Source organism: Lissotriton vulgaris, chromosome 2_1, assembly GCF_964263255.1.
Source record: "Lissotriton vulgaris chromosome 2_1, aLisVul1.2, whole genome shotgun sequence".
Classification (NCBI taxonomy): domain Eukaryota; kingdom Metazoa; phylum Chordata; class Amphibia; order Caudata; family Salamandridae; genus Lissotriton; species Lissotriton vulgaris.
Genome location: NC_141687.1, coordinates 1224504961 through 1224527955, shown reverse-complemented (window position 1 = coordinate 1224527955; position 22995 = coordinate 1224504961). Strand labels below are relative to the sequence as shown.

At 47.0% G+C, this 22995-nt stretch overlaps 1 protein-coding gene across 1 annotated transcript in view; it reads left to right on the top strand.

Moving 5' to 3' along the window:
• NCAPD3 (non-SMC condensin II complex subunit D3) overlaps window positions 1-22995 on the top strand; it is a 1036822-nt gene that overhangs the window by 122510 nt on the left and 891317 nt on the right. The window contains exon 3 of the mRNA XM_086956941.1: window positions 14638-14800. Coding sequence (XP_086813067.1) covers window positions 14638-14800 — 163 coding nt within the window. The remainder of the gene's footprint in view (window positions 1-14637; window positions 14801-22995) is intronic.

The following is a 22995-nucleotide window of genomic DNA, read 5'->3' as shown; positions in this document are numbered from 1 at the left end:
CACTTCCAAGAGACCAATGAGCGGAGCGGCAGCCCCATGACGGAACCACGCCGACATGAGCACACGGTGCCCGTGGCTCATGACTGTGTGGTTCAGCCATAAGCACGGAACGGGTTAAAGAGTATCATCAATTGAATCGAATTATGCAAAAAAATTAATAGTGGCATTTTATACTGTGTTAATAATATTTTAACTTTTTATCACATTGGTCTACAAATGTATTTTATTGGAAGTCTGATTTTTATATTTTAATAATTTTATTAGTTATTTATTAATTACTAATCCTATGGTGTATGGCCCGCTCTGTGGTTAATACATTTTGTGTGCTGCTACTTAATACATCATATGATACTGATATTATTGTATTCAGAGTATATTATGTAATTTAAGGAGGTAATAATGATGTGATCCCTCCTCTGGATGAAATGTCCAACGGTTGGCTTACTTGTATATATTGCCACTGTTTGCCATGCATGATTCAACCATTTGTTATATTATGAATGTCTTGTTGTATGTGCTTTTATGACATCAATGTCAAAATGAAGTGAAATGTGTGTGTTCTCCTTTCTTCAGTGTTGTTCAATTTCTTGGCATCCCCTTATTACTACTTTCAATTCTATCTTTCATTTGACTACATTTTAATGGCTTCTCCCTTTCTGGATCTTGTCTTTCCACTGTCTTGGCGCTGTTTACCTTTCTGTTCCCTGCTGCTTCTTCTAGTCATGCAGGTACATTACCTTCTGTGGAAGTATTAATATCACCAGGTGCAATCAAACTCGTAAAGACTAAGGTTCCTCCATCTATCAGTGCTTGTACTGTCTGTGGGATCTCCACACGACAATCTGAGATTTAGTGAAGTCTGAACAAATCCTGCGGCAGGCACACCTCCTACGATTTGAGGCGCTGCTGATCTTAAATCCACATTTGAAGGAGCAGTTAGATATTTCTCTGACCATTATCGGGGCATTTTATGGGGGTTATCTGGGATGTAGTATGTGTTCCAGTTGTACTGGTCACTGTTGGAACTACAACTTGGGGTTGATCCAGAGTTGGTGGGCCAATTGGAGTATCTGTGTGGACCTTTCAATTTCGGCTAAACTCGGGTCTGCAAGACCAGTTGCTGTTGTGGCATCTGCATCAGCACTAGGGTCCCCGTGAACCATAGAAGTAGTATAAGGTGGAGGTCTTGAGACCAAAATCTGTCCTAAAATCTCAACCCAATCTTTCATCTGGTGATCTTCCTCTTTTCCCTGCTCCTCAGTATCTGTAGCAATAGCTGGATATAGTCTGTCTCTCTTTATGAAAACCTTTCCTCCATATACGCTGCTCTTCAGCCCATCGAGCATCTGTCTAATTCTGCACTTCTTGCTTTGTCCTTCTCTGGTATTTTTCGTGCTCCTTTTCTCTTGCAACCTTTTTGCATACATTAAGAGCCTCGTATTGTGTAGATGGTGGCATCATCTCATGCAATGTTCCCTTCAAATTCTCAAAAATCCTTGTATTAAATGTCCCCTATCTATGAAAACTCAATGCACCCCCTTAGTGATTCTACTTCACTGGCGAAGCCAAGATTAAGTGTGTAATCCATGCTCCATTGTTCTAATATGAGCAGGCGTACCCTCTGGCGGTGCCTCTTGCCATTTAGTACTGGAATAGTAGCATCCACTCTGACTGCATTTTTAATTTCTTTAGAACATTTCATTTTTGCAATGCAATGGGCAATACGTTTCCAATCGCAATACTTTTTTGTTCCGTATATAATTCCTTGTCAACCAATCCAATTTAAGCTAATAGTTTTGCAAATATTTCCCGACTAATCCAAATATGGTATTCAATCGTAACGATCCAACCACAGCACAATACTCCTCGCTTTCATACAACTTCAACAACGTCGTCTACAATTTTTGTTTGCTCTTTACTAAGGAAACGGTATCTCAATCATTCAAGAATCTGTGTCACATCTGCAGGTAAAATCTCAACCAGCGTGAAATCACCCAAGTCAATGAAACTTCACCCGTTTGTGAAAATAAGTTCCACTAATACCAATCAATGTTAATCAGTCACAACAATGCATAGTTTTCTATGTCACTCAAATCCTACAAACAAGTAGTCTTTTTACATATGTACACCCCTGAGCCTTCAGACTAAAAGCAAGCCTGAATACTTTAATCTCTTATCTTCGACAACTTCTTAATACTTATTTTTCTATTTTCACATTCATACTCTCAATGCCGTAATCTGACCAAACACAGCTACCGCAAACAACACATATCCCTATTAATACGCACACCTTCAAACCGCAGTCTCCTTCTAGTATTGCCTTGTCATGTCTTCTAGTTCTGGACACTGGATTCGAGAATATGGAGTTTTAGGTTTTCATGGGAAATTATTTTCTAGCTCTTATTATCAGTCATGGATCATTTAGGCAGCTCTAGAAAACAATGAAGTTATTTCTATTTATATTTGCTGTTCAAAGTATGCACAGACAAGTGCTGAAAATGTAGCTTCAGGTGACTGCTTATTTTTATACCATCTGTGACATCAAAATAATAAGCTGGCAGCGCTAATCAGAAGATTGGAAGTTTGTTGAGGGATGCGCACATTATTTTCTTCCACCACCCTGATCCCTGGTTACTGCCATAATAGCAATAGTTTACCACATTTGAAACCCTACACTGCCGTCAATAACATGCTGAGTTATTTCAAGTGTCTGGGATTGCACCTTGCTTTCAGACAACTCGCTCCTCATTCTCGCCCTTCACTTTCACCCTCACCCTTCACTCACACTGATCCTGATACACTCACACCATTCACCCACTTAACCTCCACTCACAGCGATCACAATGAGCTCACACTGTTCACAATGCACTCACACCATTCAACCACTTACTCACCACTCACAGTGATCACTCTGCACTCACAATGCACTTGCGCTGTTCACCCTGTACCTCACCCTGCAGTCACACGAGCACTCTACTGAACCTGCACTCGTGACACTTCACTCACCTGTCCCCCCCCCCCTCACTGCCCCATCTGCAATCTCACTCAAATAAGCCCACCGCTAAACATACATTCATTAGTCGCACTCTGCACTAACATGCTGTGGCGGGGTAGGAGAAAGGGACCGGAGACTGGATCTAGGTAGGTACGGTTTTATTTTTATAAAGGTCTTCTTTTTCTTTGTTAAAAGTCTTTCCCGAGTGGGAGCAGCAGGATCCGTGGTGACCTTGGTGATGGGTGGGAGCCCTCTTCGTAGGGCTACTTCCTCTTGGGCTTCTTGAACAAAGACCAGAGATCTTGATGTTTCAGGATGTTCCTTTCGGGGTATGAGCGTGAGCAAAAACAAAGCAGAGGGGCACAATCCGATAACCGTCTGAATACTCGTATGCCAGGGGGCCCAGGGAGTGAGGGAAAACACTGTTGCTAGAGTGAGACATTTCGTCATTAGACCGCTTCAAATGCACTATCGTGAAAGGGTGTATTGTAGGAGGGGGGTATAGAGGCGCGTGGATCACGGGGAGAGTGCTTCTGAAATATTTACACTGAGACTACCTCTTCTCGGACCCGCCCCGCCTCCCAACCCAGCTCGACACCCTCTGTCGTACCTCCGAGAGCCACACTCCTCCGTGAGTGTGGCTGGGTGACTCGCGGGAACGTTGGCCTCCAGGCGTGTCCTCTTCTTCGGTGTCTCTGGTTCTTTGCGCAGCTTCACGTCCTTCTTCCTTCTGTTCACGGCTTCGATGCTCATCTCTGGCTTCCTCCTCGGTGTCGTCACACGCAGAGTTTAGGGCTTCCTCCCTTTTCTCCAATCGACAGGATGCCACGTCATGCCAGGGCGGTGCCTTCAGCTCGGTACACGCCCCCTAAAGGAATATTCCTCGTCATCTTACGTTTGGCGTCCCCAGAGCGGCTCCGTGTCTGTGCTCCAGTCATTCTGGGTTGATTGGAAAGAGGGGAGAGTTGAGGCTTCAGCAACCCACCTTTCAGTTGAGTGAGCCTTATGTTCTTGCATTTTGTGCTCCCGTCTACACATGCACACCTAAATGCAGTAAGTAATACTTTATTTGATTTGTGAAAATCATAAAAGGGTGGGTCTTGCCGCCATGGGATAAAACTTTACATCTTTGAAACAGCATTAAAAACAACATAAATCACATAAAAAGATAATACATTAAAGTAACGCAAAGCATTAGCAAATTGCTCGAATGTGCAGTTACGGTGTAAAGTTGAGAAACACAGATGGAACTGGGCACGGGGATAACTGTCTCATTGCAGCTGCCAGTCAACAAATAGATATTCTAAACGGGGGTACAGTGCTTGGGGGTTAAGTGTAACTTGATGGAAGTAACACATTGTTAACTCAGAATGAAGTTTTTTTTTTTTTTTTTTTTTTTATGCCGGAAAAGTGGAATGAAGGGTATCCATTTAAGAGATTGAGGGAGAGTCTGGGCCCAGCCCTGGGCGGGCCAATTGGCACTGGTCGTCTTTAATTGTTTCCTTGTTTTCCAGCTCTTGGGCAGCGTGGGCCAAGAATTTTATAGTTTTGCAGGAAAGTTGTATCCAAGACCCGCTAAGGCATTTTATTACAGCCGCCCTGCAGGTTCTTACTTGTGCTTCTCTTAGGAGTGGTAACAAGAGCGTCTTCCTTAGATTTTGGAGTGCCGGGCATATGCATAATAAATGCAATAATGACTCTGCGCCCTTGCCACAAAGGCGACAGTTTGAAGTTGGCCAGGTACGCAGCCAATTGGGGGTGAGATCTTTGCTCGAGAACCAACCCAGCCTCAGAAGACTTAATTTCCTCTTGTAGTGATCCCTAAAACAATCTTGCAAGTATGGCTGATGTTTCAGATGGATATATGTTGGTAACACAATCCAGGCGTGGCTTTTGCCAGCCACTGCGCCTTTGTCCATTATCAGCGATGCTTGTTTGATAGCTTTGTTGGTGATCTGTTTAAAAATGTTATAAGACACGGGTGAAAGCCAGGCTTCTTCCAGCTTTAAAGACTGAAGCGTTTGCCTAAGGGACTTATATGTTGAATTCGAGAACCCAGCCTGTTTTTCGAACTCTAGCCAACAGAGGTGGGCAAGTGAGTTGTCTTCGGCGTCCCTCATATGCCAGTAATATTTGGCCAATGCTCCTTGTCTTGCCGGAGTCTGGTTTGTTAATCCATATTCCAGACGTATTTGGGCCTGTGAAATGTGTTGCGGGATCGAAAAAAGGTGTTTAAACAGTTTGGATTGAGCAAGATTCAGCGCTGTAGAGTCCCTAGATGCCATCAATTCCGAGCCATATGTGAGCGATGGCAAGAATTTAGCAGCTACGATCTTTAACATGTGGCCGGTTGAACTTCCACTTAAATGTTTTTGTATGGTTTTAAAAGCGAAATGCAGTTGTTTGGCTTTTGATTTCCCCTGTTGTAAATGATGTTTGTACTTTAGTTGGTAATCAAGTATGATGCCCAAGTATTTGTATTTATCAACCTGTGTTAATATAGAAGAATTTAACCTCCAGACATATTTAAGTTGTTTCTTTCGGGAACTGGAGAAGCATAGGATGTTTGATTTTTTGAGGTTTATTGTTAGTTGTGCTTTGGAGATGTATAACGCGAGTTTGGAAATCAAGCGCTGTAAGCCAAGCGGCGTTTGTGAGAGGAGCACAATGTCTTCTGTGTATTGTAGACTCACAATAGGTGTTTGTCCCAATTTCGGTGGGTCCCCCTGAATTGTGCGTAGGTCACTTTCTAGGTCTGCGGTGTAGATGTTAAAAAGGCTGGGAGCCAACACGCAGCCTTGCTTTAGTCCGTTAGAAGTTTGATATTTCTTTGTTAGGCATCGTCCATCTCCTTTTTTTATTCGTACCCAGGTGTGTGAGTATAGTTCTATGATTGCTCCCAATAGCTTTGGTGGCGCACCCCAGGCTTTCATTTTGGCCCAAAGTTTTGATCTAGGCACTTTATCGAAGGCCGCTTTTAGGTCCAAAAAACAAGTGTATAGCGTGGAGGAGTTATTGATAGCCTTTTTAGCGAGAAGGGTTAGCGCGGATACATTTGTTAGAGTACCCATTCCGGCCCTAAAGCCTGTTTGTGTCAGTGGGATTAGCCCTTTGCTGTTGACCCAAGACTCCAGGTCTACCAATAGGTTTAATGCGTAGATCTTGGCCTCCACGTCTATTAGTGCTATTAGCCTATAATTGTTGGGATCTGATTGGGACCCTGATTTGAATATGGGGTGTAGAATGCTGCCCCTCCATGAATCAGGAATATTCCCGGTCCTTAAGCTGTGACAGAACAAAGGGGATAGTTGAATTGCCCAAAACATTGGGTCTTGCCTGAATAGGGCGTTGGGAAGGCCGTTTGGTCCGGGGGCCCCGTCTGGTCTCAAATGTTTTATGGTCTTTGAAACCTGCGTTGGTGTTATCTGATCAATTTCTCCAGTTAAGTCCTGTGGCGGTTGACTGCAGGTGTCTTTGGATTGAGAGGACTTTGCTTCTACCATTGATCTCAGGCTTGGTGTTGGGCAGGGCTCGCAGGCGGTTGCGAATGTGTTGTCTGTAGATGTATCGTACGTGAAATTGTAAAGTAAATTAATGTGAGTGCCCCAAAGCTGATCGGTCAACTCCGAATTGAACTGTCGGTGTTTGCCGTTGAGCATAAAATGTATTTTTGCCCAGAAATCTTTGGAATTTCGTAGTTTACTAGCATGGAGTATAATGCATTGTAATTTTTCCTTATACTCTTGCTTGGCCAATTTGGTCTCACGTTTTAGCTCTTTTTTTAAGAATTCAATTTTTTTCAGGGTTTGTTGTGATAGTTGGGGGTCCTTTTTACGTTGAGTCCTGAGATATGAGTTTAGTTGCTTTTTTAATAAGCGCAGTTTTGGAGTGTACCATTTCCCTCCTCCGTTTCTTGTTGTTTTGTGTCCTCTGTGGTTGGTTTGGTATTTTATATTTATGTTCACTACGAAGGACTCCCAGGTCTTTACTATATCTTTGGATAAGGCTGGTGGTGAGAGCAATAAGTGGCATGTCTCCATTAAGTTGGGAATGTTGTCTTCTTTCCAATTTAATCTTTGCAGGTTAAAAAGTTGAGTGTTCAATGTTAAAGGCTGCGCTTGCTCGGATTTATTTAATAGAATTGATACAGTGAAAGTCTGAGGGTAATGGTCGCTTTCACCCCGTTCCACAATGTGGAAGTCTTTGATATGGGGGAATAGGTCGGGGTCGGCCAAGGTATAGTCTATTGTTGATCCTGAGTTCCTAGTGACCCTCGTTAAAGCGGCTGGTCTGTCAAGGTGGCCCCTTCCGTTTAGTGTGTACAAGTTGAGGTCTTCCAGTTCTGCAGCACATTTCCTCCCCATTGCGCTTTGTCTACTTTGGTTACCGTGTCGAGGTTCAATGTGGGTAGGAAGAGTACCCTCCTGGCCTTGCATTAAGTTCATGTTGAAATCTCCTGTGATTAGCATGTTATCACTTGGGTAGGTGGATTTCAATGTGTTAATTGCGGAGGTTAATTGTTTTATCCTCTTCCCTTTATGTTTTCCGCCGGGTTGTATGTATAGATTTACGATCAGTAGGCCGATGATGGGCGAAATTTCAATTTTGATGCATTGCATCCATGTGGAGTCCAATTCGATGGGGCTGGCTGACCAGAGGATGTCGGTAGATATGTATGTTGTGAGGCCTCCCTTAGCCCTACCTGGACGTGCCTCCTTGAGAGCCGGGGTAAAAAATTCTTTGTATCCCACAAGAGGCGAATTTTTCGTCTGCCATGTTTCTTGAAACAAAAGTATTTTGTATTGGGTGATGAACTCTATAAAGTCGTCTTCCTCCAACTTTGTATTTAGGCCGTTGACATTCCACGAACAGATCTTACAGCCCTGCTCTTTTCCTGCAGTTGTTAATCTTCCGTTGGTTCATTCTACCTTCCTTTTAGTTGGTACCCGGGGAGCTTGTTGATGACTATCAAGTGTGTCTGCCTCCAGGTGGGCGAGTGTAATAGTAATTTGCCTGAATGGATAATCTTCTTTTTCGATGTTGCTTTTTTGATCCGGGCCTTTGGCACCTTTTAGAAGGCTTCGTTTTGGGCTTTGTTTCTGCAACGGGCTGGGATATCGTACAGGCTCGACCTTTTTTAGCTCAATGCCCCATAACGTGAATTCTTCCCTGTGTGTCAGGATTAATTCTGTGAAGATATGTTCGGTCCACGTTGTAATCGTTGAGTCGGGGCCTGTTTGGTAAGGGTTTGGTTTGAACTCAATTGACACCAAGTCACTGGTTTTTAAGTGTCTCAAGCCTGGTAGTTCTTCTAGAAGTTTTAAAATGGACCCTCTGTTCAGGATGTCATGAGACCCTCTTGAGCTATATAGCGGGATTAGCTCGAGTTTGTTTCTTGGGGTGTGCCACTTTTGGTTTTTCAGTCGTCTTGTCTCTTCAGTGTTTGAGAGAACTGTTCCTACTTGGTCTGCTTCTGGATCGGGTATGACCGAGTTAGATGTGTGTACGATGCTTGTTTCCACGTGACCGTTGGGAACTGTAACTGATGGTGCTTGTGAGTCTCCACTCAACGGTTCCCTTGTCTTTTTTACCTTAATCTTTAAGGGTTTATCTGCGTCTGCTTGTATATTGTTTGGTGGTGCTTGCGTGGAAAAAGGGCTAGAATTAGATTGAAGTTGTAGTTAAGTATCTGTGTTGTTTGTTGGCTCTGAGCTTAGTAATTTGCGTTCAACTTTCCCTCCTGGGAAATTAAATATGCTGTACACTTTCCTTGCAATCTGGGTTGAACTGGTGCATTCTGTTGGGCCATTCGAGGTAATGGCTGCCTTAGTTGGAGAGTTAACTTTTGGAATTGGCCCACGCTCTAACGTTGTTGTGGTTTGGGATGGGACGTCCTCTATCTGCTCTTTCTTTTCTTTATCGTTGGAGTCGGTGTTGGTTTCTTGAGGCTGAGTTATTAGCACCCTTCGAGTGTGTGATTTAGTTTTTCTTGCTTTCTCAGGCGCTTCCTTTCTCTCTTAGTAAGTACGGGTACCTGTTCAATGTGTTTGCTGCTGATAGGATCGTTTGATGATGATGCCTGAGTTTGCGGGGCTTCCTCTCGGATGTCAACTGGAGTTTGTTCGTCCGCGATCGCTGACGTAGTGGTGTCGTTTGGAGAGGTAGAGTGCGTTTTTATTTGCGTTTCGGGGCTCACTTCGCCACTACAGACGTTGGTTGACCTGCCAAATCCCTCATTGGCTTCTTGATGGTCGTTTACTTGGCTGGTAGTTGTCTTCTTTGTCTCCGTTGATGATTCCGTGACGGCTCCCAGTATTTGTGTCATCAAACTGGGGACTGTAGCCAGTTTGTCTATTATTTGGGAGCAGTGACAGGTGTAAAAGGCGGTGTCCTTGTTAAGTTGCACCTTCGTTATCATGCTATTTAGGTCCTGTAAATTTGATTCTATCCCCTGGACATGGGAGGCCAGGATATTCAGCAGGTCGACTTGCGTGTCTAGTTTGTCTGCGTGGTATGACATTGCTACGCCTATGGTTTCCATTGATTTTAATAGTTGTGGCCATATGGTGGCCATTAGAATGCTGTCCGATGTTTCGCCCTGGGTTTGACTAAGTATAGCTGGAGAGTCGAGGTGCTCGAAGAGCTCTGTTTGGGTATGGTGCTCACGCCAGTGATCGCTCCTTTGCGATGACCTTTTTAAAATACTCTCTTCCTTGCCAGGACTTTCTTCCTTACCAGGGCATAGAACTTTAGAGACTGAGAACTGGCATGTGCTTAATTTGAGAACTACTGTGTCGTTTGCAGTTGCATTTACTTCTTGTAACTTCGGAATTTTACTTTGGTCGATTTCTTCAGTTACTGGTCCTGCAAAGAGAAAGCTATAGTTTTCATCCATTTTGTCTAGTTCCGGTGTGGATTGACCGCTCGTTAGACTAGGGAAATGCACCAGTGACGATGGACTCGGTTTTTGAGTGCAATTTTGATTATGCGGAGAGCCTTCCTCTGTTGTTTTAGAGATCTTTTTCTGGACTAGCCATGGGCTTTGCTCCAAAAAGACCGAGTCGTTACTTGCGTCTGGAGCCTGATGGACTAGGGCACAGACCGTTGGACGGTGAAATGCTTGTTGAGCCTTGGGAGATGGTTGCTCCGAGGGTCGGTCCGAGCCTTTGACTTGTTGTGGGCTGGACGAATCGTCCGGCCCAGGAGGACCCGATCCCCCGCCCCCAGGACTCCTTCTTGTTTTTGTTTTGGAGACATTACAGGGCTCGCTTTGACACCTTGAATTGATTAGTGACGATGTTAATTTGGCGCTCTTGTTCATGGGCTCCGTGGGGGAGTTATGTTGATTACTATTAGAATTAGAACTAACATTGTGTTGTGAAAGATCCACTCCATACCCAGTGGAGAGTCTTTGACAAACTTTGAGAAAGTCGGTGATTAATGCTCGTTTGCTTGCTTTGCGTTGCGAGGCTTGGGCATTATGGGCAGGAGAGGGCATTGCATCATTGTCAGGTTGGCCCTTTTTATTTTCTGATTGTTTGCAGTCTGTGCTGTCCCGGTGGGACCTCTTTGGAGCTGCGGCTAAGCTCTGCGATCCGAGTTTTATCATGTCTTGGAAGGGTTCTGAAAACTCTGTTGAGGTGATGTGTGGCTCTTTCAAAGTTAACTTTTTGGGGCTCTTACCCCTGCCCGCAGATGACCCTTCTTCTGCCTCTTTGGTTGTACTCGGGGGATCCCGTCTACCCTTTTTTGTCTTCCCCTGTGGTTTTTCTGGTGGTTTATCTTCGCCACGCGGCTTACCTGATCTCATGGTTGAAATGCTTAGGATTGACCTTTGTCGGGCTGTAGGGAAGTTCCTTTTAATTGGGAAGTATCTTAGGCAGCGGCTTTCGGCGGTGGAGCAGGCTGGCCTTCTTTTCAAGTATGTTGAAGTGTTTTTAAATAATGTATCCAACCAAATGACTTGTGTGGCTTGTGGCTTTGATGGAGTTGGCAAGTAGTTGGCAGGCTGTGGTTTGTAGGGCATCTGCTGTTGGTGTGACTGCGGATAGGGTGATTTGCTGACCACAGCGCTAGACCACTGTTTCGGGACGGTGATAGAAAAGGCGGGGGCGGCGCTAGTAATCAGCTTTTGGGCAAGTTTGAAACAGTTTGAAACAGTTTTTTTAAACAGTATTTTTCCCAAACTGAGGCGGGGAGCAAGCGGAGCGCGCAGGGGGACCGCAGGCTGGGAGACCTAGTCAAGCAGCCCCCTCGGTCTGCACCCCGGGCTCTTACTTCGCAGCCGCCTCTAACAGCAGCCGCGCTCGCGTCCCTTCCTCTTTTCCTCGCCTCCGCATCTTGCCTCGCAAGCAGATGCAGAAACCCGAATGTCGGAGCCCCCGGTCCACTTCTTCCTTTGTAATGGGTGCCGGATGCGCGGGGGAGGCACAGGGGAGACCTGGGCTGCCGGGGGTCTGCTAAGGGCAAGTTGTGGGTGAGGAAGTTTGAGAAGTAGCCTCCTCACCTCACCCCACTGCTGTCCTTCCTTTGCTCCTTTGCCTTGTATTTGCTTTTCCTTTGCTTTTGCTCTGCTTGTATTTCCTTTGCTTGTTTACCCCTTTGCCCCTTTTCAGAGTATGTGCACCATCCTTCACCTCCCCTCTGCGTTCACCTAGTCACCGCTCTGCAATCGACGCTTCAACTCTTCAACTCCCAGCCTGTCTGTCTGCTCAGCTCTCAGGGGGCTCCCAGAGCACAGGGAGAGCTAAACCCGCCAGACACCACCAGCCACCGCCAGCCACCAACCACAGCACAGGTGGTGCAATGTTCTGGTGAAGCAGCGATCGAGGGGAGGCAGCCGTCAGTGCTTCAGGGGAGGCAGGGGAGGCAGGGGAGGCGGCAAAGCGTGTCCGGGAAAGCAGCAAGGCGCAACAACGTAGCGGCGGGTCCGGGGGTCCAGGGGCCCAGGGGTCCGTTAACCGATGACCCGACTATCCGAAGGCAGGCTGGACTCAGGCTTCAGCGCGGCTTTCCAGCGCGGTTCTGCTCACGGCTCACCGCGGCTCCTGCGGTACGTAGCTCCTCCCACAGGGCTCAATCAACCAGCTGACTGAACTCCAAACCTAAATGCATATGGTCACCTCACTCACTCCTGTACACAAGTATGGGAATATCCTGCCCCATCACGGTTTTCGTCCTAAATTACAAAAGCAGACCTCTAAATGCTTTTCAATCCAGCCGTCCAGGGGCCCGTTGATAGACAGTTCTGGTTTTGCCCTGATGGCCTGAAATAATTCCTAAACAGATTCTTGCAGATACTGTTTTGTTTAATTTCTTTTTAATGTGATTGATGTGAGGGAGCCTATTACTATTTACAGAGAAATGTGTTTGTTTCATGCAACAACCATAAAGTTAACTATAAAAAAGTTAGATCCAAGTGGGTCCTCACATATGAGAAATTGGAGGCTATAACCAATATTATTCACTGTAAAATGAGTGGGCTTCTGCTTTGTTACAACAGTGAAAACACATCACTATCTCTGAATAATAGATGTAAATGCTTTTAGAATTTCGACTTCAGCGCCTGTGCACCGTTAGTAGCCTGGTTAATTGGGTATGGCAGAGCTGAAAATAAATCATCTAAACTCAAACCTGTACTGAACAGGGGCCCACAAAAAGGTTTTCGCCCAGGGCACCCAAAATCCCTGACCTGTCCATGCCATCACAAAGTCTGTCAGACAACATTGCGCTGAAGTAAAATAGACAACATCATTAATTTATTATTAGTTTTATTTTTTTAAAGATAAGCCTGAACCCCCATTGCTTCAGGCAAGAAACTTATCGTACCACTAAGGAATTCTCAATTAGGTATTCGTTCAGCGCCCTCTCTGCGGACTTTCAACTGTCTTCTGATCCATAACTGGTTGGTGGGCAATTATCCCATTATAATGCTCCCTAAGACGTTTGGTAATGATTTCTACAGAAGATTTGTTTCTCGTGTATCAGCTCTGAGCTAGGGAGTGCTTGAAAAATCTGACAACACTGTCTCCCTTGCAGTCCCTGTCTTGGCTGAAAATGTCTGCATAATATTCAGCTTTGGGAGAAACTGCTATCAAAACTCTTGCCTTTCAGCTCGCCCTATTTATGTGAGATTGGGTTCTCAGCACTTGCAATATTAAAGGCTAAGTACTGTTCACGACTGGATGTGTAGCACAACCTGAGGATGGCATAAGCAAAAATCCATCCACAGATTGACAGTCTCTGAAAAACAGGCATACCTGTCACATTTATGTTGGTGGTGTTATCAATCTATGTCCTGTGTAAAACAAAGCATTCTAGTAAAAACAATTTGCGCACATTTTATCTTGGAAAATGGTGTTTTAAGCTGTGTAATAAGCCTCTCACTTCACCACACCCACTCACAAACCTGCAGTTTACTAAACACTCTTATGTATTAAAACATTATTTGCTGGATATGCCCGGAATATGCGAGTGGGGATAGTTTCCAGACATTTCCATCAGGTGGTGGGGGGCCCATCATCTAAAAAAATTCAGCTGGGGGGCCTCAGCCTACAAAAGTTTGAAGACCTCTGGAATAGAGCATGAACGAGGCCTGGCTTAATTTGAGGAGGACATTATGATGGAAATGGATGCTTACTACAAAAGAAAATTAAGCTAAGCATGTGTGAGAGAGGCTAATATGGCTGTTTCTTTAAGCAAAACTCGTGTACATGTTTTATAAGCTAACCACATTGCTTTAATGTTCTTGCTTTATCATTCGTATGTTCGTCTTCAAGTGCATCTCTTTCCATACCGGATTGAGGCTCCATCCTGTTAATCTGATGAAAGATTAAGAAAGGAGCTCCATCCCTGCACTTAACTATCCACTGCAGTCTGCTCTATTGTTTATATTAAGCAAGTCTTCATCTTACCAATTTCAGCTCCCTAGGTATAGAGAGCAGACTGTGACCACCTTCCCTGAAGCTGGCGTTCACTACTGAAAGACGAGATAGTATGGTCGACTTGAGTTTGAGTGGGTTAGGACGTGGCTGTTAATGCGAACAACAAAGCTGCGCTTTCTAAAAGTAAAAACAAATCTTAATAAAAGAGATGCGAATAAAAAAAATTAAAGTCTAACAAAAATAGAAATGTATTCCATTTCCTGATGTTGTGCATGTCAGCGGATCTAAAACTGTAACCTGCTAAACATGACTAGAGGTAGGCTTGTATATTCTTTTCAGTTTGTTACACTTTTGCTGTTAATCTGTCATACAAGTACAATGCAGATGAACAACATTCCCACCAAGAGCATTAATGCTGCCTGAGTCAGCGCACTTGTCTAACTGGTGGAGTAACTACCACTAAAAGAAAAATCCTTGATGGAAGAGGGACTCAATCAAAAGTGAAGTAAGCTGTGCCAGTGACAATAATGTGGACAACGCAGAAATAATCAAGAATAGAAGCTGAGGGGCATATGGAAGTGTAGAGCAATTTAGCAGTTGTGTTATTAGAAAGTCTTGAGAGAGAGAGAGAGGACAACAGATCAAATCCATTGTTTGAAAGACCAATGGGGCAAACTTTGTAGGGGAGCAGTTGGGATTGAGGTGTATATTGTACACATTTGTAGGGGCATAACACAGATTGTCTTTTTCTTGTTTCAGAATGTTTGGACACTTTTTGCAGCAAATGATATTTCCCACAAAGCTCTTGTGGCTGTTTTGTATCATTTCATTCAGTTGTTGGAGAGTAAAAAGACCAATGTCGAGCAGCGGTTGCATGGCCTGCATGCTGCTGGGCTCTATTTCTTGCTGCTGGAGATTCCCGGTGAGTCAATAGGCCTTAGCTGCATTATTCCTTTGTCTGGCTCTCTCTCAGCATTTCCCAACATGTCACTCCCCCACCCCCCTTCATGTTACAAGGATGTCAGTTGTGACCATGTATTTGTTCAGTCAAACAATGACATGTTTGTTTAGCTCGATCCACACAACTCTTTATTTTACCTTCAGCTGGTGCATTAAGTGGTGAGGACTGGAACCTGCTCTGTTTTATTTTTTTCAACACCCATGGCATTGGCTTCACTTGAATATTTATTTAGTAGATGTTGATAAAATAAAAAAAATGTAGAATACGCAGAATGGTGACTTGCTGCTTAATTGTAGACAGTTTAACCTGATAGCTTAATAACTTCTTTTTCAACAAAAGGGACGCTCAGCTTAACTTCTTTTTCAACAAAAGGGACGCTCCTTTCAGGTCTCCTCCTGTTAGCAATTCGGAAATGGTTCCAAAGCCTTTTCTGACTAGTTAAAGGGGTTTTGTACATTATGGAGAGGTGCCACTTTCACAAAGCCCGATTACAGCCTTTGTGACCACAGACAACAGTTGTACATGCAGCTCTTGGTCATTTACTGCTGACGTTAACCCTCTCACTGCTAGGGAGGTGACTTGCATGACTTTCACCAGGTTTATTTACCCAGACACCTGTGCAAAGCTTAAACATCTATAAAACACATTTCCAATCATTTCTCTGAGAAAAAGACCTGGACTCTGCAGGCAGTCACAAATTTCCCACCACCCTGCAATCCCCCAAGTTTCCTGAGTAAATGGTGCCTCACCAGGAAACCTACCAAACCCAGACATTTCTCAACACTAGACACTCATGGGAATCCATGGAGGTGTACCTTGCTTGGATCCTCCAAATTTTTCGTACCTGAATCACCTGCAAACCTCAAACTTAGCTCAAAAGTCACATTTTCCTCCCATTTCTATGTGTGAAAGTTGTGGGATCACCGGGCCGGCACAAATTTCCTACCAGCCAGCTTTCCCCCAGGTCTCTTGTGTGGGTGAGCTAAGTGACTCGACAGCAGGGAAGGTAACACAACATATTGTGACAATAATAACTCTGGTAGGTGTACTAATTAGTCCTGGGATCTGCAGCCATGTAGAGAAACCTAACAAACCTAGACGTTTCTTTAAAAAAAAAGGGATCCAGGGGAGTCCAGATAAGTGTCACTTGTGTGGATCCCCCAACATTTTCTTACCCAGAATGCCCTGCAAAGGTAAAAACATTCAATAAAAACACACATTTTCCTTGCATTTTTGTAGACTACAGGAATCCCTCTTGTGTGCCTGTGTCTAATGCCTGCAACAGGAATGTATCACACTAGGGCTAATGGTAGTCCTTGCCTGAGGACTATTGTTGATCCATTCCTGACGCCGGCACTAGGTTAAGGCACACAAGTAGGGTAGCGTTTTTATCAGGACAAGTGGGGTAACTCTGGGTAGTAGGAATTTTATGGTTCCCTGCACGTTCCTGTAGTTCATGTCACAGAAATGTATGGAAAAATATTGGTCTTTTATGTTTGCAGGGTATTCTGGCTAAGAAAACATTGAGGAATCCACACCACACACAGCTCTCTGTACTCCCCCGGGTGTCTAGTTTCAGAAATGTCTGGGTTTGATAGTGTAGGAGGCTGGCTTACTATATGGTGCACACTTATTCAAGTGGTGCACCCTGCACTAACCCAGACAAACGTTATGATGATTTTAGTGGTCTTAGACAATCATAGAAAGCTATCAAAGTTCTAGCTGTTGAAAGCAGCGTTCAGGCTTCTCTTGAAGGAGGGTTAAGCAGCTGGTTTTAGCAACTTTAATCAATAGTCTAAGTTAAATTGTAAAAAAACAGTGTTCATATAAAAATTAAGTATTTGTTACAAAACACAATCATGAACACATTGGCATATCTCCTACCCGGACATATCAACACCCCACAAAAGAATACATTGAAATAATCAGGTAAGCAGCAAAATTATACACTGGTCTCCAGGTGGAGACCAAACCATATGTCAAGGAAGTGGAATTCAACCTGCAAAGGAGAACAGGACTTGTACCAGAGGACTCAGAGGAGCTGTGGACACAAGGAACCACCCTAGGTAAGTACCCAGGAACCCAACGAAACCTGTGTGCAGAGTGGAAGCAAAGTTGCGTGCCCAATGGAAGTCAATGGAGAAGTTGTGGTTGCAGTTTTAAAGAAAGACCCTTCTTGGAGGACCACGAGGATACGCTTTGGAAGGCAGAAGGTTGGAGAGCCACCCCACCGTGGATGCCCCAGGAACCAGGTTATCGGCACCAGGGAAGCTGGGTGCATAGGGGTCAAGTGACGTCAGAAGCTGCCGTAGATGACAATGGGAGACTTCGAAGAAGATGCCTCTGGAGAAGACTGAAGGAGTCCGGGGGAATCCAAGGGTGGATTCAGGAACTGAAGAACCTGCAAGCAGAGGGGACAAAGTCTATGCCACTTGGCGGTGACCAGGAGGCACGGAAGCACAATGCTCACCAATGCCGAGAGGTTCGGAAGAGACGACTGTGACCTTGTAGCTGCATCTGTGAGGATCAGGCGACACGGAGGAAGACCAGGACCCATGCACGAGAATTCCCAAGTTGGATTTTGGTGTCCAGGTGGTCGGTGTTAGGCAGGAGCACTAACAAGCCTTGGAACTGGGGTGAAGAATGAAAAGGAGCAAACATTGGGACCAGCAAGGCAAAACTAACCAAAGGCAGGATAGTCAGAGCGGGCCCCAAGCAAGCAGGGGAGCCCACTGAAGCAAAGGAAGACCCTCAGGAAGGACCCACAGGCTGACGGCACAGGAGTTTCAAGAGGACCTCGACCAGCTCACCAATGTCAGAGGCCTATGATGCAGGAGATGGATGGAGGGAGGATTCTGTTATTCAGGAATTGAGGTGCTGGAGGCTGGATCTTCTTGTAGCCCGAAGGTCTCTGGAGTGCAGAACTAACAAGCATTGGCAACGGCAAGTCGACATGGTGCACAGGAGTTCGGTCCCAGAAGCCCAGACGAGAGATACTGTTCTCAAAATCGCAGGAAAGGCTGGTCATGAATCTAGGTATCCACAGGACCACCACTGTGTTGCTGAGCCTCGGTATGTCAGTGGGACGTCCGGAGAAGCAGACCGGTCAGCTTCGTTGCCTTGCCTGCAGATGCAGGGGAGTGACGCCTTCACTCCAAAGGAGATTTCTTCTGGTGTATTTGATGCCCACAGATCTTTTGGAGAAGCTGGATGGAGCACAGGCACAGACGTAGCGGAACAGCAAGACCAGGAGCAACAGGACCTTGTTGCAGTGTCTGTTCCAGTCGAAGTCCAAGTATCCAGACAATTAAAGAGTGACGTAGTTTCAAGGTTGAGTCTGTTTGCATGACAATTTTGAGGACCCACCCACAGGGGAGCCCTTAAATACCCTAAGGAAAGGGTTGGGACGACTCTGGGGTCCCTCCCAAAGGCATGGCAGGCGAGGGTGGAGGATACTCCCCTTTCCTTTGTCCAGTTTCATGCTAGAGCGGAAACCAAGGATTCCTGAACTGGCTCAAACTGGAGTATTCAAGGAGGGCAAGATTTAAGCCCCCATCAATACCTCTTCTAAGGTCTTTTCTTCCGTTAGTGATGAACACCACTACTTTTGGATCCAATTCTGGGGTTGAGGCGACCTTGTCTGGTAAGGAGGGGTGTGGGCATTCGGATCTAAGGCATGATTTAACATCTTTGGATATTTCCTTGCAAATTCAAAAGGAGAGATACTCCGCAATATGTTGGGTAGGGCCCATTCTCGGGATAGAGGATGTTTGATCAGAAGTGGTTCGAACATACTTTTTCCTTATGGATCCATGATGCCAATTTTTGACCCAGAGGCCTTTGGTGCCTCATCATTGCTATCCTTTTTGATATTTTTAATGGTGCCTCATCATTGCTATCCTTTTTGACATCTTTAATGACCACATCTAAGTCGCACATATCAATTTTGTCCTCTAGATCATTTTCGCTCTCAATGGGGATAGTTATTGGGCTTTTTTGTTGCCCATCTGGTGCTCGAGGCACAGTCTGAATCACTGCCAGAGTATGAAATCATTAGGTGGGAGCGCTTTGATTTTTTTTAAGCCCTTTTGTTGTATTTTTCCCAGTGCTCCTTTTCCTTAGGGCCTTATTTTCCCCGTCTGCACCTTTAGGGTTTGTTGAGCTAGTTCTTGGCCAGCTTCTGAGTGAACGGGCCTCCAATTTTTATATTAATTTTGTCATCTAATGACCCAAATACTTTCTTGATGGCATTTAACAAGCCTTCCATACTCCATGCTACTCACTGAGGGGTCGAGGGATATGCTGGTAGGTAAGTCGCTGTCTGGGTGTTGAACTGTGAGAAGTAGTTTGTGACAGTTGGTGTGACTAAAACTTAAAGAATTCATTTGGTTTCCCAATCTATGAAGATGACTGTTGTAGTCTTCGTAGTGTTATCTTCCCAATTGTTAAAGATGGCTCCCACCCCAGCCCAATGCACTGTCTGGGAGGTAGTCACACCTCCCTGTTGTATGAAACCTATTATTCTACCATCCCCTGCTTGAGCTCAGCAGCAGGAGGGCAGAATCGGGTCTGAGGTCAGTAGCAGCACTAGCATGCTAGCTGATCCTGAGGGGCTGTTCTGGGAGTACAGGGGGAGGTCTCATAAGGAGCCTCCTAGTACATGTGATCATACTTCCAGCACCGGAATTGGTGTTTAAGTATGATTCCAACATGTTTAATACCAAACATGACCGGTTTCGCTGCAGCTACTATATAGTTAGGCATCTCGTAATGACTGATGTACACTATATGTATTAAAATGGCAGCCCACACATACAAAGCCTGGAGAATCGACTCTGGTGTTTGTAGGGGTGTACAGCTCATGCAGGGGCACCCCTCTCTCTTGTAACCAAGCACTCTGCCCTCAGGACTGAAGAGCCTGCCATAGGGGATGACTTATAGGTTTTTTCAGTACAGTGACCTCCGATACAAGGAAGCGTATATCTGTTGTGAGAGGTGCGAGCACCAACTCGCACAGGCTGCAATGGCAGCTCTGTTGCTACAGTTTAAGTGGATCACATGGGTGGCACAATCGATGCTGCAGTCTATGGGAGGCCTTTGGTGTACCTATGCCCTTTGTACCTTCGTACTATATATCTGAAAGAAACAGGTTAGTGTTAGATTCCTTACCTTATAATATCCCGAGGCGTCAGACAGGATCCGGAAAGTTTTGCGTACCAGTACCCCTGCGCGCCGGTAGGCGGCGTCTGCGGCTCCGCGTCAGTCGTCGGCGTTGTGATTGCCGGGATGATGTCGTTGGAGTACTTAGCCGCTGCCCTCGCGCGCTGACGTCAGTTCTTTTTTCCGTGCCAGCAAGAGCAGATCCGGTAAGAGCATTACTCCTAGACCATTTTTGACTAAACTTTTTGATCTCTTTTGGATCTTCTCGATTGGATCCTCGACTCTCGGTGCAGATAGGGATGCCCGGGTTCAAACCCTGCGACGACTGTAACCGCTTGATGTCGGTTACCGACCCCCACCGTCTGTGCCTTATCTGTCTCGGGGCCGACCACGCCACGATGACAAGTCGTGCCCCGACTGCCGGGCCTTGAACTCGAAGGCTAGATAGGAGTAGTCCCTTAAGCGTCTCGAGCTCACCAGTCGGCCCTGCGCCGCTTGAGGTCCCGGTCCAGGAGGAGTTCGAGGGACCGGTCGCGGAGCCACAGTCATCACAGCGAGGCGAGTTGACCCCACTCGTCGGGCTCCAAGTCCTCAGGTAAGTCGAGGCACAAGAAGTCAAAGGAGCAACATCGCTCTTCCAACTCCCCCAGACGCTCGCGCAATGCGGCCGGGGGTTCGGGCGACACCGCCCACGTGGCTCCACCGGAGCCGCAAGCGCTGCGTCCAGCTCCATACCTGCCGGTCACTGGGCTACACCCCACGCCGGAGGATATTAGTGCTTTCCTCACGGCCAGGAGGTCGCACTTCCCTCTGTCGGAACCCGCTGAGGCGCCTTCGGGCCCCGCGGGTCCGTCTGCGAGCCCAAGCGGGCCGGTGACTCCGGTCCCGACGCCGTAGGGCCCCTCAGGATCCAGACCTGGATCTGTGACTACGCTGGGCGACCTTACGACCCTCCGCTGGTGCCGTCACCAAGGGTGTCACCCCCGGCGCCATCCCGGAGCGGCGCAGTCCCTGGTTCCAACCTCGATCCGGGGTCAGACCGGCGACGTCTTCGACGCAGATTGGTGAGCCCTTTACCGATGACTCGGCTCCATGCTTTCTTCCTGATTTTCAGGAGATGGATGACGAGGAGGACTGGGAGGGGTCTGAGGACCCTCTGGCACTGCAGTGCCAGTTTAGCCAGGACTGGGTAGATGAGCTGGGGGAGACCAGTGGTCTGGACACTTTGCCCGACACTGGCTTTGTCTCCCCGCCTACCATGGCTACGGAGGAAGGGGCTGCTTACAACGTGGTGTTGACTAGGGCAGCCAAGGCCTTGGCTCTTGAGCTCCCTGTCGCTGCCGTGAGGACTAACCTCACTGAGGTGCTCAAACCGCAGGCATGCTCCTCGGAGCCTCTACTGCCTTTTAAACGAAGCCCTCATTGACGTTCTGTTGGGCACCTGGCCAAGCCCTCCACAGGCCTCCCTGTGGATCGGAACGTGGCCAGACGCCACCGCCCGGCTCGGGAGACCCCAGCTTCTTGTCTGTTCACACTACCCCTGAGAGCCTGGTGATCCAGGCCTCTACCTCCCAGACCGCATGCTCGACCGATCCCCCGGATCGGGAATCCAAAAGGTACGATCAGTTTGGGAAGAAGCTGTTCTCCTCACTGAGTTTGGGGTTCGTCAACACCGCCTGCCTTTTGGGCTGTTCTACCCACACTCTGTGGGATATGGTTGCGGAAGTGCTGCTGCAGTGCCCGGTGGAGGTCCAGGCAAAGCTTACCCAGGCCCTAGCGGACAGAAGGGATGCAGCACGCTATTCTATTCGGTGTGGACTCGATACCACGGACTCGCTGGGTAGGGCGATTGCGACGACGGTGGCGGTTTGCTGCCACGCCTGGATGAGGTCCGCCAACTTTTCAGGGGATGTCTAAACTACCCTTATGGACATGCCCTTTGATGGCTGTCGCCTCTTTGGCGACAAGGCGGACAGGGCACTGGAGCGTTTCAAGGACTCCAGGGCTACGGCCAAGTCCTTGGGCCTCGGCAAACGCCAGCAAACTTCCGCCTTTTCGCCCCTTTCGTGGCCAAGGAAGGGGCGCCCCCACACGTCCAGCTAGCCACAGAACTAACCTCCACTCGGTTGCAGACGTGGTAACCGCCGTGGCGGTGCCGGGGGACACCAGCAAGGTCAATCCACACCAACCCCCGCAGCATCTGCCTCTAAATCCTCCTAGTCCGATTTTTCAGGCCCATTCGACGCCAGTAGGGGGCAGGGTTCGCCATCATCTCCTTCACTGGCACTCCATCACATCGGACAGGTGGTTGCTGCAAATCGTCCGAAGGGGCTACTCCCTCCCCTTCGAGGCGTCCCCTCCATCCATGCCACCGCAGTACCACCTAATGTCTGGGGATCACTTGCGACTCCTGCAGGAGGAAGTTACAGCCCTCTTGGCCAAGGGGGCCGTCGAGCGCGTTCCTGGTCCAGAAGTAGGACTTGTTTGCTATTCCCACTACTTTATGGTACCCAAGAAGGGCAAAGGAGGCCTACGCCCTATCTTGGACCTACAGAGCGTCAACGGCTTCCTCCGGAAGGAGAAGTTCAAGATGCTGACTTTGGCTTAGGTCAAAGCTGCCCTGGACCCAGAGGACTGGATGGTAGCGTTGGCCTCGCAGGACGTGTACTTCCACATCCCTATCCTTCCGGCCCACCGGCGTTACCTGCGGTTCACGGTAGGCCACGAGCACTTTCAGTTTACCGTGCTCCACTTCGGCCTTACCAGCGCCCCACGGGTGTTCACGAAAGTGATGGCGGTGGTCGCAGCTAATCTGCGCAGATTAGGGGTTTCAGTCTTCCCCTATCTCGACGATTGGTTGTTGAAGGCGGGCTCGCCCCAGACAGTAGTCTCCCACCTCCAGACTACGGCTGACCTCCTGCACTCTGGGGTTCTCCATCAACATGTCGAAGTCACACCTGTGCCCCTCTCAGAAGCTCCTTTTCATCGGAGCGGTT